Here is a 16,977-nt window from a genome sequence, read left to right as displayed (position 1 = left end):
AAGCTGAAGGTATATGTTAGGTAGATATTTACAAGACAATTCTATATAGATTTAGCTGCTGTCAAACATGTCGGCAGCACACTACACTGTTTTCATGGCAGGCTATGCTGTCCGCGTGACAGGCCTTGTAGTACTGCAGTACTACGAATATCAAGTATATATGTATATACTGTACAGTGATGATGTGGGGTAAAGCAGGTGGCCTGTGTAGCTACTGGGCCACTGCTATTCTTTCCATTCAGCTAGGGAGACTACAATGCAAGCGTGAACAGAGCCTGAATGAGAATGTTCAATCCTGCAGTTCATAAAACACTATCAGGCTATGTTCACACACCGTATCTTTTCGTAAAAGTACGGCCGTTGTTGCAATCGGTAACAACAGCCGTACTTTTTACCAATAGATACGTGTCCTGTTTCTTTATGGGATCCCTTGCGGCGCCGCAAAGAACTGACATGTCAGTTTTCTGCGCCCGCTATTCAATGAATAGCTGCCCTAGAAAACCCTGTCAGTGCACACTATGAAGCGAGCAGCTGCGGCCGCAAGCTTCATAGTGTGCTGTGGGGAGTTCTGATGCAGGCGCATGGATGCGCCCGCATCAGAACACTGCGGCTGCTCCGTGACCCGGCCGGGTCACGGAACGGCCGGTCCCTTATGCCATGCAAGCATGGCCTCAGATTGTATTCTGCAGAGCCTGAAGAAGTGAGAAGTGGAGGTGCTTCCGATTGGAAAAAATAATAATAACTTTTATATTACAAAAGGAGCTTAGGAAAATGCTGGTTGCTGTGCACATCTTCCTGCTCGCACAGCCGCCATGGTTGAGAGTGCTTACCTTGCCGTCTCCTGACGTAGAGCATTAAGGAATGTGTCTGGATGGAAAAGCTCAGACAAATCGAGGGTATCCGACAACAGCGTCTGCCTCTCGGCTTTCTCCACCCAATTCTGTTTAATATGGTAAAAAAGACAGAAAAATGGAAAATTAAAGAGGAAGTAATAAAAAAACAAACAAAAAAAAAACCATTCTATCACCGATCATCTACCGACACCATGTCATAGGGCAGAAGGAGACGAGCAGGCTATTATAGATAAGATTCAGTGTAACCTGAAATTTACTGAGTTAAATCCCTTCTCTTCCAATGCTTAGGAGTCCAATGGGTGGTTCTAACCAGTGACTGGCAGCATTCCCTATGTAAGTGGTAACACAAACATAGCTCCCAGTTGCCAAGCATAGAAAGAGCAGGAAGATCTATCAGTAGGTTACAAGTAATGTATACTGGATATAGCCCCTTTGAGGTATGTCAATCACAACATATCCCTAACCTGCTAACAGTGCTGGTACAACTTAATCAATTCTAAATAAGGTGCCTCATAAAAAGAGCATAAAATGGGTATTTCTAGGCTTTTATAGCATCTACTTGGCTACATTGGGCCAGTTGTAAGAATCAGATATTGAATTACGAGGCTGAGCCCATATCTGCCTTGGAGTATCCATTGGGTATAGGTTCTGTCAAAAATACTAGACAAAATTCTGTGTCATGAGGGATGCCAAGCCATAAATCTGATGGACCGCATTAGCTCACAAGTCAATGGGGCCCATCTTGTCTGGCCTGTAATGGATCCAGTGGTGCAGATTTTCTTTTATTGCTCTGCTACCATGATATACCAGAACAATGGAAAATGAAGTTAAGGCCTGAACCCAGTACGCTCGAGTACAATCATTCGCCATTTAAATACTGGTGGCTAAAGAAGTTGGCTGTAGCTCAAGGAAGTCCAGGAAAACATGGATATGGACTATGGCTGTATCCCTGTTTTCCAGGACTCTCTAGGGCTGCATCCAACTTCTTCAACCACTGGTATTCTAACCCCGAACAGATCAGACTCGACCATGCTTGAGTTGCGCTCATCTCTACCAGTACGACCAGTAACTCCAAGCTTAAAAACTGCAATTCATAATGGTATGGATATTCTACTTTAGCCTTATAGAGTCTTATACATTAGTCACATCTAGAGCTGAAGACCAACTGAGGACAAAGAGTGGCACTGTATCTGGAAGAAATGAGCTATGCTACAGATCTTCCATTAGGGACCAGGAGCTTTAAGGTAACACCTCAAGCAGGATTTCTATTTTCAGATCAGTCTCATGATACAGTAGCATCAAAGCATCAAAGCATAAAATAGAACAACTAATTGTAAATGCTAATAGAAAAGGGAGTCTGCAGCACAAGTGTCGTCTCCACGGAGGTCTCGCATGTAAACCCGGAAGATTGATTGCTGTCAAAACAGCATACAGCCATCTCTTTACCGATCTGTCAAAACAGCGATCACAGCGTTCCAGTCATTACCAGCTCACGAGGGATGAGAACTATTTTAAGTCCATGCGCACAGGATTTCACCCCGGGTTTTGCTCAGAAATTAATAGCTTGCTGATTTGGCTTCTAACAGCCGAGTCAGCTTTATAGGAGCTTAGTATCATGGCAGCGGCTCTGCTCCGTGCTCCACCACAGTCCAGCACAGGAAAGTTGGAGCCCTAGGCTGAGAAGTGGTGTCCAACTTTCCATTGCCAAGATCCAATCCTAAATATAAGAAGACTACAAATATGGCCAAGTGAGTCCTAGGAGAGGTGAGCGCTTCAATGCAAACCCACGCAAAGGCCACGCACGCTTAACCTCTGAATGACCAGACTGCCTGGGTCCAAAGCGACAAGAGAGACTTTGCACATGTGGCGATTTAACAGCCTTATTATTTGTTTTTGCTTCTTTTGATTATTTTCTAATTGTTTTATTTGTGATTTTGTTATTCAATCGATTTCCGCTGTTTTTTTATAGTAAGATTTGTGTTTGTTTTTTTTTACTAGGGAAAAATTGTGCAAAAAGTAAAAAACAAACCTAATATTTATTTCCCATTTTTACATCTCTGTCAGGTATGTGTGTTTTCTTTCTTTGTATTTTATTTGGTAATGTTTTTACATTTGGTAAAAAAAAAATAAAAAAAATTAAGGCCTTATTCCTACGATTCAGGCATAGTCAGTAAATATAGATGTTGTATGATGATACCAGGAGCGCCAAATCAGTTTAAATCTTTGCGCAACCGTACTGAAAAACCTGCGCAGATGTGTCAGTACTGTAGTGTGACAAATGATTCTGGACACATGGATTTGGTCTAGATTTAGCCTACATTGAATTCAATGGATAGTGGTATCTACAGTAAGTAGTGATGTAGTTTTGGACATTCATTTTTATATTTCGGCCACCGACATGTGACGTGTCCATTGTCAGTAAATAAAATTGTGTTAGCCGCGCAATGTTGGCGATAATCCAGGCAACACTGCACAGCTATTGGGGGAATGATATTTGGAAACAGGACTAGAAGCCGACTATGAATTGAGCAGAGTAATGGTGCTTTTACACGGAACGATAATTTGCCCAGTCGATTGTTTAACGATCTTGAAGCAACGATTTGGTTTTTATAATGATCAGCGTTTAGACGAAGAGATAAATTGTTAGAAAAATAGTTTTTGCGATCGTTTTAAGATTGCTTAAGCCCATCTCACACATAGGGTTAATCAGTGAAAGACTGTTTACACGAATTGATCTGCAAATTTTTAGCGAACGACCAACGACGATTTAAGAACATGAACGATTTCTTGCTTGTCGCTTGATTGTTTGCTGTGTTTACAAGAGCAGATTATGGCTCGAATGCCATCGTTAACGCGAAAATTCGAACGATAATCGATCCGTGTAAATGCACCATTAGAGATGGAGGGGATATTCCACTCCTCAGATCTTCAGGATCTTGGAAACACCTTTATGACACTTGGCTCCAGAATAAAACAAAAATAAATAAATAAATCATTTTCCAAAGGTTCAATTTGTTTTCTAGAAGAGAAGCATTTCCTGTGTTTTTTTTTAATTAAAAAATAAGGTTTTCCAATATGATTATTGTATTTCGACAAAACCAAATGCTCCAATATAACCTCTATAATTTGCCACCACACCAGACAACCCTCCACCCCTTCAGTTGTTTGTCTGCTCCAATGTTTTACCTCTGTTCTCTGAATGAATTAACCTTGAATGATTAAATGATGAACTTGCTTCCCATTAATGAATTCATCCCCAGGTAATTCATTCCGAACATCAAACCTAATGTGACAGCAGAATCAGACTCCCATAAGAGCCCGGAGCGGCGGATATTTATGATGAGTAGAGGGAAGTATTCCCGATGAAGGAACATACTGTACCAAGGTGTGTAACATGGTCATAGCGGTACAAACAAAACTATACCAATGTCGCGCAGGTTACTACACAATGCTGGGGGAAGATACAAAAAACTGATATATACTTGGAAAATCTGTAAAAATCTGGCATCCCAGGATTAGGGAAAAAAATGGCTACCTGACCTCTCTTCTGCCACCCCTGTCCATGTCTGCAACTGCCCAGAGCAGTAGCAAATCCTCACAGAAAATCTATTCTGTTCTGGACAGTTCCTGACATAGACAGAGGTGGCAGCAGAGAGCACTGTGTCAGACTGGAAAGAATACACCACTTCCTGCAGGACATACAGCAGCTGATAAGTACTGGGGAAGACATGATATTTTTAAATTGAAGTATATCACAAATCTATATGACTTTCTGACACCAGCTTATATGAAAAACAATTATTTTTTTCTCCAGAGTACGCCTATTAAGCTGACCTATCAGTAGCATGACTAAAGTAAAGTCAGTATATAAGAGGGCTACTTACCCTGAATTAGGAGATATAACTCTTAATTCAATCTATCACTCCAGCACTGAGAAGTTTTATGCACATCAGGAGATAACGTCTACCAGGTGTTCCTTGGGCCTGCAGAAGCCCAGTTCAGCTTTTTTAAGTTCCTCATGGGCCTTATCTCCTAATTTGCATAAAATTCAAAATCTCAGTGCTGGAGCGGCAGACTGAAATAAGAGTTATATCTCCTGATTCAGGGTTAGGAAACCTACTACTCTGATCAGCAAAAATCTGCTGACAGGTCTGCTTTTAACAATGAATGAGGATCTAAGTTCATGTGTTATGTGTTACAAGCTGGGATCTTTTTGCCACAATTTCATGAAAATACAGCAAAAAAAAAATATACAACTTGATAACACGCTTATGCTGCCGAGCTAGAAGCCAACTGCACTCACTAACAATACTACACTTGTGGCGGGCTACCCAGCAGTATAAACAATAGGTAACATAGCTCTGGCGAGTACAAATTAACTACAAAATACAAAACTAGAGAAAAAGAAGCTGCTGCACACCACACCTATGGCTGACATTAATGCCTCTCGGCTATATTTAAAAACCAACGCAGAATGTTGGTATGTAATTTGATCAAACCATATTGCCTTATGTACCCCCAATTACCAGGAAGCACCTGGGTACATATGGTAAGTACCTCCTCCTTTTCCCATTCTACCTGCTGGTGCAATGGTAAGTAGTAACACCTTGTTCACACTAGTGTTGCCTTGCGGCCGCCTTCTCCGCTGGCTGCGTTTGCGGGGTGTGTGGGGGCCCAGTGGGTTTAGTCCTGTGACAGTGGGGTTGCAGGGCTATTCTGAGGCGGGGGGCCTGTTGTCGCGGTTGGTTTAGTGTAGGGACTCATGTGGGCCAGAGGACCTGCACGTGGTACATGAGGCAATATGGTTTGATCAAATTATATACCAACACAACATTCTGGTGTTGGTTTATAAATATAGCCGAGAGGCATTAGAGTCAGCCATAGGTGTGAGGGGCAGCAGCTCCTTTTTCTCTAGTTTTGTACAAAATAACTACATTTCCCCATCTTACATGCCCGTGTTTCATTAGAACATGCCCCAATACAACATGTCTTCCCAGTTCTTTTGCTTCTGCAGGGCCCTTTAAGATATTCCCGGCAGATCTTCCCCTTTGTTCCGGTGATTTCAGTGAAATAAAACAGGTTGTGCCTACGCTTCTATATTTTCTACTTTATCCTTGAAATCTTTCTTACCACAACAGCCTATTGATTTCCTTAACACATCTGTTTCTTTCCCCGACTATCTTTTTTTTTTTAGCACATTTATTTGAAGGAATAAAATGTGAGTTCAACAAGGAATTATCTAAGATTTTCGCAGTCTCTGGATCGGCACGGCAGGTTGTAGGAAATAAGATGTATGACTCCTGCGCTGGCACTGCAGCCTTTTTTTGTGGCGGTGAAGGCACTATGCTGGAGATGTAACACTAGAACGCTATAAACATGTCAGTGTGCGGTAAGATTTGTCATTTGTAAGAACTTGCCTTTACCAAAAGTGTACGCCGCCAGCGAATGAAACGCAATGCTCCAACTGTTCCAATTTAATGATGTGTGCCTTGTGATCATATTCGGCATGGAAGACTCATGTGTTTACAGCTATTATGAGACACTATAAGAGAGGGGGTGGGCTGGGCTGCATTCTACATAGTTATCAGTATTCTGGAACTGCTTTGCTTCTCGATAGATTTTTTTTTTTCTGTTTATCATAAAACGCATAAGAGATAAGTTCACCTACAGATGCATCCGCAGAGCGGTAAAACCATAAGCTCAGGGGCCCAATGACAAATCTGTAGCAGGGCCCCATGTACAATGTGCTCCTATGTAGGGTGCAGATTGCAAATAATCATTTATATTGATAAAACACGCATTAAATCTGCAGCAGATTAAATATCCATGAATGTACCCTTATGTGGCTTCTGGGTACCAGAGCCCATGTGCGACTAATAACTTCAGTCCTGTCAAATAAGGAGGCATTACAGTTGTATGCTTTTGAGGTTCAGAGGTCCCCATGTCAAGCAAGATTATACTGGGGCATAGATATCCTATCTTTAGGCAGGATTACATTGTGAGACGAAGGTCCCTTCATCAGGTAAGATTACATTCTGGTACAGGAGTCCTATACATCCTGGTACAGAGGTCCCATCATCGGGCAGGATTACATTCTAGTACAAAGGTCCCATCATCGAGCAGGATTACATTCTGGCACAGGGGTCCTATACATCCAGGTACAGAGGTCCCATCATCAGGCAGGATAACATTCTAGTACAGAGGTCCCATCACCAGGCGGGATTTCTTTTAGGTACAGAAGTCCCATCATCAGGTGGGATTACATCCAGGTACAGAGGTTCCATCATCAGGCAGGATTACATCCAGGTACAGAGGTCCCATCATCAGGTAGGATTACATCCAGGTACAGAGGTCCCATCATCAGGCAGGATCACATTTTGGTACAGAGGTTCCATGATGAAGGAGGATTACATTATGGTACAAAGGTCCCTTCAGGCAGGATTACATTTTGGTTCATCATCTGATCCCATCTTTTGGGCAGACATTTGAATCATCACTAGTCGGCCACACATCATCCCATGTAAACAGGAATTAGTGGCTATGATGAAGAAAATAGGCCACACAAACAATACAGTAATTGTTGATCTGTTCTCATTTGCAATGCTAGGTTGGCCCATGTAAAAGGGGCCTACACCACTAGTCACCAGGAACTACTAGAATCAATCCAACTACACCACTGGTCATATGTGCAAAATTTTGTAAAGTTCTGATGAATACAGCTGTGTGTCCCTAGAAGTGCAGTGGTCCTTTCCAATCTAAGGCTTCATTCACAGATCTGCTACTATGGACACATTTTTATCCCATTGGTTTTTATGTGCCAATTCGCACACTCACATATTTTGCGGATCCGTGCCACAATTACGGTCCGCACTTGAACATTTTTGTGGCACAGATCAGCAAAATATGTGAGTACACACCAATAGAAGTCTATGGGATTCGTATTTTTTGCAGACGATATGCAAAAAATATGGACAATACAGATGATACTATGGACAAATTGTTGCGCACAGAAAATTGCAGATTCAAAATGGTCAACAAAAATATACTGATGTGTAAATGAGGCCTAATGGTTCATCAAGTCAGGCCAATGGCACAGAGAGCAGTTCCCCCTCTGTTTTATGTGCATAGCATCATAAAGTCATGTGACACTGAGGCACTAATGAGAAAGCCACATATGGGTAGGTGGGGATGAAAAGAATGTAAGGGGAAAGGAGGGGATTCTGGGACAGAACATTACATATTGGGGTGTAATAGGTAATGGGAACTTTTCCATTTATATTACTTGTGTACAAAAATTTTTGGAAGGTTCTCGAAGGACTTCTTTAAAGGGAATGTTATCACTTTTATGCTGCCTGAACCACTAATCATCATGATGGTCCCTGTTCGACTTCCGTGGCAGAGGTGTCCGCTCCCGACGCTCAAAGAAGAGTGGAGGAAGCGGACGTATTCCACCGTATTTGCTCAGTGTGAACTGGATCTTATATTGTATTTAAAGGCTCTGAATGCACTACCTATTTCTTGCACCAATAGAAACCAAATGTATGTTTGGTACTGTATGTATGTTATTGTTTTTGTAATTTTTCTAGCGATCATCGCTTGGTGTAATAGGGCCTTTACAAAGAAGCTACAATGTTGCAGATAAAGCCAGTCAGGGACATCAGCCGTCTCAAAAGAGAGGGGGTAGAAGGGGGAGACAGAGAAAAGCTCACACACAGTTTTTTTATGTCTTTAGCAGAAAGCAGCAGCTCAGAACTGGGAGAAAGAGACTAAATAGATAATAACAAGTATTGATAGTCTCACCATGGGCGACAACATACCAAAAATTTTGTCTGAGTGGAATACCCCATTAATGAAAAGTTTTCCCGTAATACCCAAACAGGAAAAGATCTATCAATGAAGGCTGGTGGGGCTGGGAGAAGCCACCGCAGACTGATGATTTGTGGCTCGGGCAGCATGAAAGTAAGGAGAGGTTCCCTTTAAATGTAGAATGTTCCTAATGTTGAGGCACTTTAGACTATTATAAGAGCGCTCTGTGGAAGCAGCACAAATCTAATGACTGAGCTTCTTCTCGATGTGAACGTTACAAGACACTTAATTTAATATCCAGCTTCCTTTTTCCCTTTATAAGAGCTATGTCCGGTAAACATTGATTTCATATAAATCTAAAGCACATCTTGACACAGTGCAGGTGAGGGCGCTTATAAATAGAGGGTGAATTATGGAAAAAAGGACAATTTGGTAGGATATTTCGCTGCACTGCATTAAGTGTTTAGTTTACAAAATGGAAAAACAAACCGAAGTTCTGGTTTAGTGCGGTCGCCGTTCGCCAAAAAACGCGCAAATCAAAACAAAATACTTTTGATTATCTCTGCAAATGGTCTGGAAATGGCTCTGCTAAAGATCATTTCCTCCCAACAACAAGCAGTAACAGTAAATACAAAGCAGCAAGTTCAAAAGGGGAAAAAAACTGCTCTGATGTTACTTAGCTATATCTGTTTCTGGGAATGGTAGGTTATAACAAATATGTCCTCATTTACTGCCACAATACATAGACTTTTAGAAGGTAATCTAGCTGACAGAGACCAAGGAGTGGCAATCAGTTGGATCAGAATGGATGAAATGGGTGTTTAGGAAAGTGGGCAGCATGGTGGCTCAGAGGTTAGTGCTAGAGTTGAGCAAACTTCGAGCACACTCGGGTTTGTCCAAACTGAACGTGCAGCATTTGATTACCGGTGGCTGAAGAAGTTGGATGTAGCCATATGGAGTCCTGGAAAACATGGATACATCCTATGGCCCATGGCCTATATTCATGTTTTCCAGTACTTCCTAGGGCTGCATCCAACTTCAGCCACCAGTAATCAAATGCTGCACGCTCAGTTTGGACAAACCCGAGTGTGCTCTAAGTTTGCTCAACTCTAGTAAGCACCTGAGTCCTGAGTTCACATCACACCAAAGACAAAATCTGCAAGGAGTGTGTTTGTGTTTCCTCCAGGTACTCCAGTTTCCTCCCACACTCCAAATACTTCCAGACTGTTACAGTATGTCTCTGGCCAACTATGTGCAAAAAGTTGAACCTGTTTAAATTGAGGAACTTTGCGCAAAAATGTGCACATAAACGTGGAAGCATACACATTGTCGCTAATTTATACTGCACAATCTGAATTAAGTGATACAGAACTTACAGGACTCCTGTCATATAAAAAGGAATCCCTGCTCCTGTGCTGTACAGTAAGCTGCAATACTTTATGCAACACATCTTGCCGTACAGCGGCGATGGTCAGAGGTAAGTTGGCCACACTTTATGTATTGCTAGGTAACAACAATGCCTATACATCACGGTCAGAAAAAAAGTCAGCAGCTTACACTATAGGGCCCTTAGCAAATGCGGGTGACCAGTTAGGGGTGAGCCAGTGTCAGCAGTCAATACAAGTATAATATATTAAAAAACATATACAGTGCAAAAATTATTAAACAAAATTTTAGGGGGCATTGCTTACCACATAGAACCCCTTTGCATCATTGTATAAGGGCATCATAGAGGGGGGGATTCCTGTTTGCTTGCCGGGTTTTGTTAATGCTTTTTTATGGTTTGTTTGTTATGAGAAGAAAATTTCCGAGCAAGCATAGGACCTCGCTATATGAAAAGATCTTAGCGTTTCTCTTTTCATACCCTTAACAATGGCGCATTTTTAAAATGATTTTATCGGTTTTATATGCCGACAACTCGTCTCTTGTATCTGGGAAACTAGATGTAGCTGTAGGGTTTTAAGCTTGACATTATCGAGAATTTGTGGCAAGCTCTAATAAAGTAGTGTGTCACCAGGGTCTCATTCTCCTTGCATTCTCCTCCAAGTTAAAGGAAATAACTTAGGCTATAAAACAAGGATGGGATATCCATCACTGTAATATGTATATGTGTTACGCTACAAATGAGGCAGGAGAGAAGAGGACAATGGAGAGAAGGCTGAAAGCTTGTGTAACAAAGGGCGGACTGAATCCAATACAAGTCCCTAAATTATTCTGCCTCAGTCCCTTTTATCTTCCGCTGGTTTTCCGTCAAAGAGGTGACCCAACAGGACAGCCCCATGTGTATTCCCTATTAGAGTAACCGATCATACAGAGGTAACCTTCTCCTGAAACATCCACCTACAGCTCCATTCTGCCATATAGTACATGGGGCCCTAATTTGAGTCCTGAAACCTAGTAAGTTAAGTAGCTGTCCTGCAGAAGAAAAGATGCCAGATCTCTTCTGCCACCTATTGGAGGTAGCATCAATGTGCAACTCATTAAAGGGGGATTATAAATCAAGCCAAAATCTTCACAAAAACTTAGAGTACCCATGTGCTTTAGGGGTCTTGCTCCATGTCCGATCAGTATTCTGACTGGTTGGTAAAAAGATGCTGATATGGGTCCAAGCTGGAATAGGCCTCTTTTATGAGGCCACCAAGATGACATGGTGGGTTTTATCAACAATGCTCCCTGACTTACAAGCTACCTAACTAAAACTAACCCCTAACTAAGCAACCCCTAAAAGGTGGCTCTAGGAACCAAACTCTTCTGGGGCAAAAATCCTTTCACATGGAGCATTGAATGGCTCAAGGAGACACATTATCGCCCCAGATTTACAACACATGATAAATGGGCTACTATGATTTTCCAGTCTTTATAGACAAGGAGTAAAGGAGAGAGGTCATACTGTATGTGCCACTCTTACAGAAGAAAGTAAGATGGCTTCTCCATCTCATAAAAAGTACAAGGACATCTTCTAAGGCCCTTTTACATGGGGCAGTTGGCTTATTATGGAAGCCTATTCTGTGGATCCACCATGGTGCTGGCAGTATCACACAATCTCTGGAACGTCCCTGCAGCCCTTTGTTTTCATTATTCATTCTTCCTTCCCCTATTACATGGAGTGTTGAACGGCTCATGAAAAACGCGTTTGTGACCTGTCACAGCAATGCAATCGAATGATAATCGCTTTGTCTATTACAAGGGACAATATTGGCCTGTTCGGCCGAGGACTGCCAAATGTTAGTTTTATAGTAGTCACTATGTGAAATTATGCATCACCACCAGGATTTATGGCAATATCCATAAAGAAATCATACAATGGTTTTGGATTAGGAGACATGTTGTTCTGACAACGTACCGTGGGATTTTTGGCCGTTGTAATAGAAACGGATTTTAGGTATTCAGCTCACTGTGTTTCAGAAGAAAGTAGACACTTCAGATGCAAAGAAAGCCCACAGCTATCTCCTACAGTGTCTGTGTGACACCGCACCAGTGCTAACATTGACAATCTCACGGGAGAGACCCCTGCTGATCCTTTCTATTTGAACAACTACTTCTGCTACTCAAACTTTCTGGACTTTGGGTAATTGGAGACATTAGTGTCAATACAGTATGTACAGTACTTCTACACTTACGTCAGGAAGTTCAGGACTCAACCCTAGACTTTAATAAGCATTACGCTTACTTAATGGTCTTTTTTTTTTTTTTTTTTTTAAGTATAGGATAGATTCTTTTGAGCCCACGTTCACACTACGTATTTTTACAATAAACAGACGTAGTTTATTGACAATGGCTATTTGAATTAGTGTGTATTAAATGGCCGCAGTGTATATACTCTGTATACACTGCGGCCGTTGTTCTCTGCTGCCACACAGAAAAAGTGACATTTCTATTTTTTGCAGCTGCTATTTAGCGAACAACGGCTGTCTAAGATATAGCCTGTGCACACAATGTAAAGTACGGCTCCCAGGCATACTTTGCATTGTGCTCAATGGCTAATTGGATTGCCTCATTCCAAATAAATTGAAAATGATGTTCACCCGGCCGATGCTGCTGTATCGGCCGGGTGAACATCTAAGACATTGGCAGTTGTTTGAAACTGCAAACAATGGCTGATGTTCATACAGCTTGTGAATATGGCCTAAAGGTGTCCAACAAATCAGTACAACAATATTCTACTGGCAAAGGAGATTACAAACAAGGGCCCAGATTTACAATGGCTGCTCCACCAGAATTGTCCACGGTAAAAACAGTGGTTCAGCCTATGTGAGCGAGCACCCATACCGAAAGTTTTTAGCTGTAACAGTACTGCCCTGTCTGCTATCTCTGCACCAAAATTGTGACGTCCGTCAATTTTAATACAGTAAAAGAAAGAAAGAAAAGCACCATATCAACACACCTTTATAATTTCAAAAAGTATAATTTTATTAGAGCACAAAGAAAATGTTAAAAACACTTAAAAACATACAACCATGTAATGCAATCCATGATAAGATGCACCACTACTTCTGTCCAGTATGGTGGACATGCACCACCTATGTCCCTAAGATAAGGGGAACAAAACATACATGCACATAGGTGGGGGGGGGGGGCAGATAGGTGTACAATAAAGGTATTAGATATACATAATACACTGCTCCCTCATCCTATATATGCAAAAAAAAGTGCCCTAGTGCATAAAATACAGAGAGCAAAAAGCTGAGCAATACAACCTGCACCAGGGTCAGTAGACGTGGACAGATAGGAAAACCAGCCCAATGCGTTGTGTCGCGCAGTGCGACTTCGTCAGGGACAAAGATATTGTGCCATGTACTGTCTTACATAAGCCATCAATTACTTGCAGGAAACGTCACCTGATCCCAACGTCCCGCCACAACCGCTCTGACCCGAAGTGTCCTCTGAACCGCAAATGACATGTAACGCATGCGCCATAGTATGCTGTCCCGTGACTCAATAACCAAGAAAAACTGTCCTCCCATATATGCTACAGCATTCCAATATCTGTATTTCAGAATTCCCATAATGGTTAAGCAAAATATAGCTGTATGGCGTTTATATCGGTATCGCGCATGCGCTCGGGAGATAATGATCGCCATATTGGAAAAAGTAATGCGCTTCTTGCCAATAAAGTATTTGCGCATGTGCATGAGCTGCAGCTGTCGCCTTTTTAATGAAGTTGTATTACATGGTACATGCGCAGATGACCTATTCGTTGGCCATATTTGCGTGGTCTAAATGGTCTTATATACAATAGATCTTGCCATCCGCTAAATACATGATACCTAGCTAATAATAATATGAGAATAATGATTAAATTGCACTTCTGCCCATTAGGTAATATATAAAGGTTAGTATAAATATAGTTAGACTATGACTATGCCCTATATATGACATTACGATCCTTACTTCTGGCATAAGCAGTAAATACATGATACATGTGTTATCATAAATACAAAAATAATATAATAAATTATATGTGTTATCATAAATACAAAAATAATATAATAAATTATATGTGTAAAGTTTATAATACTAAATAAATATATACATGTATATATACAAATGAATTACAACATAGTCCATAAATAACCCTATAGCTAATACTAAAGTGTGTGCATTAATAATCATAATCCATGATGTGACATAAAAAATACTAAATGTGAGACTATTACACAAAATATTACACTAATTGTGACTACAATATATACATATATAATCATTAATAAAAAATTAAATAAAAATGATATATGTATTGTGGACATGTCACTGGTAAAGTGCTCGAGGGGATGTACATCTCACCCAGGTTAATACGTAGCATGAGATGGTGAGTCCAGGAGGCATCTGTGCTCAGCAGTGTTATGCTGCTGAGCTATTATTTATTATTGCCGGGCCTGGACTTACATGGAATGGCAGGTAGGTTTTTGGTAGTGGGACTTGCCATTCCCTTCCCCCCGATCCAGGTCAGGTTTTGGGGTCAGGTGTTTCTGACCCTAATCAGCCTGACAAGGTAAAATCCCTGCAGAGGATCCAGTGTTTGCTCTCAGCCAGGAGTGAACAGCCTGCATGCTGGTTCTCCTGGGAGCAAGGAATACTGCCGCCGCTGGGGCCAATTCATACCCTGCGATACCGCCTATGGAAGCATCAGATAGGTAACCTGCCTGTTAGTAAGCGCCCAGACGGGCAAGACCTTTTTGTTTTGTTCTTAAAAGCACGGTGTTGCTGTATTTATGTTTTCTGGACTGTTTATGCTGCAAATAAACGCCAAGCTGTTATTTTACAAAGCCAAGTCTGCTGTGAACTGTGTCCAAACACACCATCCCCCGGGAAGATCCCTACAATTGGTGCTGCGGAGCGGGCAAAACGGTTGCTAGGGGCAACGGTGTGCATCAACTTGGCTACATCGGCGTATGTCCTGGGTGAAGGCTGCTGCTTCACTCCAAAAACAGTCAAGCAACATGGAGGAGATGATGAAGCAGTTAATGCAAGTGAGTTTGCAACAACAACAGGCATTGGCCGCTCAACAACAGGCTCAGGCAGCCGCTAAACAGGATCAGGCGGCCGCTAACCTTCGCCATGAGCAGGCTAATCGGCAGCAACAACAGGCTCTGACAGACGCTAATCTGCGCCATGAACAGGCAATGGCTGCACATCAGAAAGCGATGGCTCAACAACAGAGACTTATTGAGCACCTGATAGCAAAGCAAGAGGCGTCTGCAGGTGCTAATCCCCAGCTGGTGGCAGCAGCCGCGCCAGAGACTTTGTCTGTGAGAAGAGCTGTGCAGCGTGCGCTGCAAAAGTTGACTGCTGATGACGATGTTGAGGCCTACTTAACTGTCTTTGAGCGTGTGGCTGAGCGAGAAAAGTTACCCTCCACTGAGTGGGCAGAGGTCATTGCTCCCTATTTAACAGGCGAACCTCAAAAGGCCTACTATGACCTCAGTGAGCAAGAGGTCAAGGACTATCCTCGGCTAAGAGCAGAGATACTCGCCCAACTAGGAGTTACTGCTGCTGTCCGTGCCCGGAGGGTCCGCAACTGGAGCTACAGTCTGGACAAGTCAGCGAGGTCCCAGATGTATGACCTGATCCATTTGGCAAGAAAGTGGTTGGAGCCAGACACTTCTACTCCTGCCCAGATCCTAGAGAGGGTCGTGATGGATCGCCCTGCTGATCTGCAACGCTGGGTGGGACAAGTTGACCCTAGGAGTGCCGACGAACTTGTCAACCTTGTCGAGAGGTTCCAGGCGACCAAGGACTACCTCCGTGATGTTCCTGCCGCACCTTCACCTCCCCGGAGTGCCGGACCTGTGCCGTCAGCTGGTAAGAGACTTCCATCTATTGGGGGAGTGTGGAGGGATGCTGATAGAGGGAAGAGCGCTCAGGGGCAAAAGACTGGTGATGGTCCCCGGTGGCTAAGTGGCCCTAAAAAGGACTCCCTGCCAAGGAGACCAGGCCCTATCCAGTGCTGGAGATGCCATGAGACGGGACATGTCTGCCCATTGCCCTCTTACCACTGAGCCCATGGAGTGTGACGCTAGCCGGCGTCAGTCGCTATTTGCGGAACCGTCTTTTGTTGCGGTCACTGGACTAGAGACTGAACCGCAAGTCTGCCACATTACTGTCAATGACTTCCCTGTTAAGGCGTTGCTGGACTCAGGAAGCCTTGTCACCTTGGTGCATGCCAGCCTGGTGGCTGGGGACTTTGTGTCCAACAAACATATGAGTGTGGTGTGCATACATGGTGATACAAAGGTTTACCCTATAGTACTGGCTAATGTCGGGACTGAACTAGGCGCTGTACAATATGAAGTGGGTGTGGTAAAAAACCTTATGCATAATGTAATATTGGGGCGTGATTTTCCATTGTTCTGGGCTCTATGGGGAAAACAACAATACCCTGAAAGGAGTGAGGAGACCCCTAAGTCTATTGCATTACCCACGGTAAATGATAAAAATGTACAGGATGGAAATGATTATTTTCCTTTGCAGGTCCTGGCTGGTGAGGAAGAGGCTCCTCCCATTGAGCAGAATGTTCCAGACTTAGAGGTGTCTAGGGATAATTTTGGTACTGCACAATTACAGGACCCCACTCTCAAAAATGCGAGAGAGCAGGTTGCGGTTGTGAATGGGGTACCTCAGGAACCAGAAGCTGAGAGAAAGTTTCCACATTTTTCTGTGACTAACGATCTCTTCTATAGAGTCACTAAGATTAATGATGAGGTTGTGGAACAGCTTCTGGTACCTAAGTCGTACTGGCGTCAGGTACTCGACATGGCCCATAATCATGTCCTTGGGGGCCACTTGGGGACAGATAAAACGCAGGAGAGAGAGTCCT

The 16,977-nt window shown here is 42.7% G+C and overlaps 1 protein-coding gene across 3 annotated transcripts in view; it reads right to left on the bottom strand.

Annotated features, from left to right (window-relative positions):
- DYNC2H1 (dynein cytoplasmic 2 heavy chain 1) overlaps nucleotides 1-16,977 on the bottom strand; it is a 276,780-nt gene that overhangs the window by 5,203 nt on the left and 254,600 nt on the right. For all 3 annotated transcript variants that reach the window (XM_069969745.1, XM_069969746.1, XM_069969747.1), the window contains one exon: nucleotides 831-940. In XM_069969745.1, coding sequence (XP_069825846.1) covers nucleotides 831-940 — 110 coding nt within the window. The remainder of the gene's footprint in view (nucleotides 1-830; nucleotides 941-16,977) is intronic.

Source organism: Dendropsophus ebraccatus, chromosome 5, assembly GCF_027789765.1.
Source record: "Dendropsophus ebraccatus isolate aDenEbr1 chromosome 5, aDenEbr1.pat, whole genome shotgun sequence".
In the NCBI taxonomy this organism is placed as follows: domain Eukaryota; kingdom Metazoa; phylum Chordata; class Amphibia; order Anura; family Hylidae; genus Dendropsophus; species Dendropsophus ebraccatus.
Note: the sequence above shows the minus strand (reverse complement) of the source record. Positions and strands in the feature narration are given on the sequence as shown.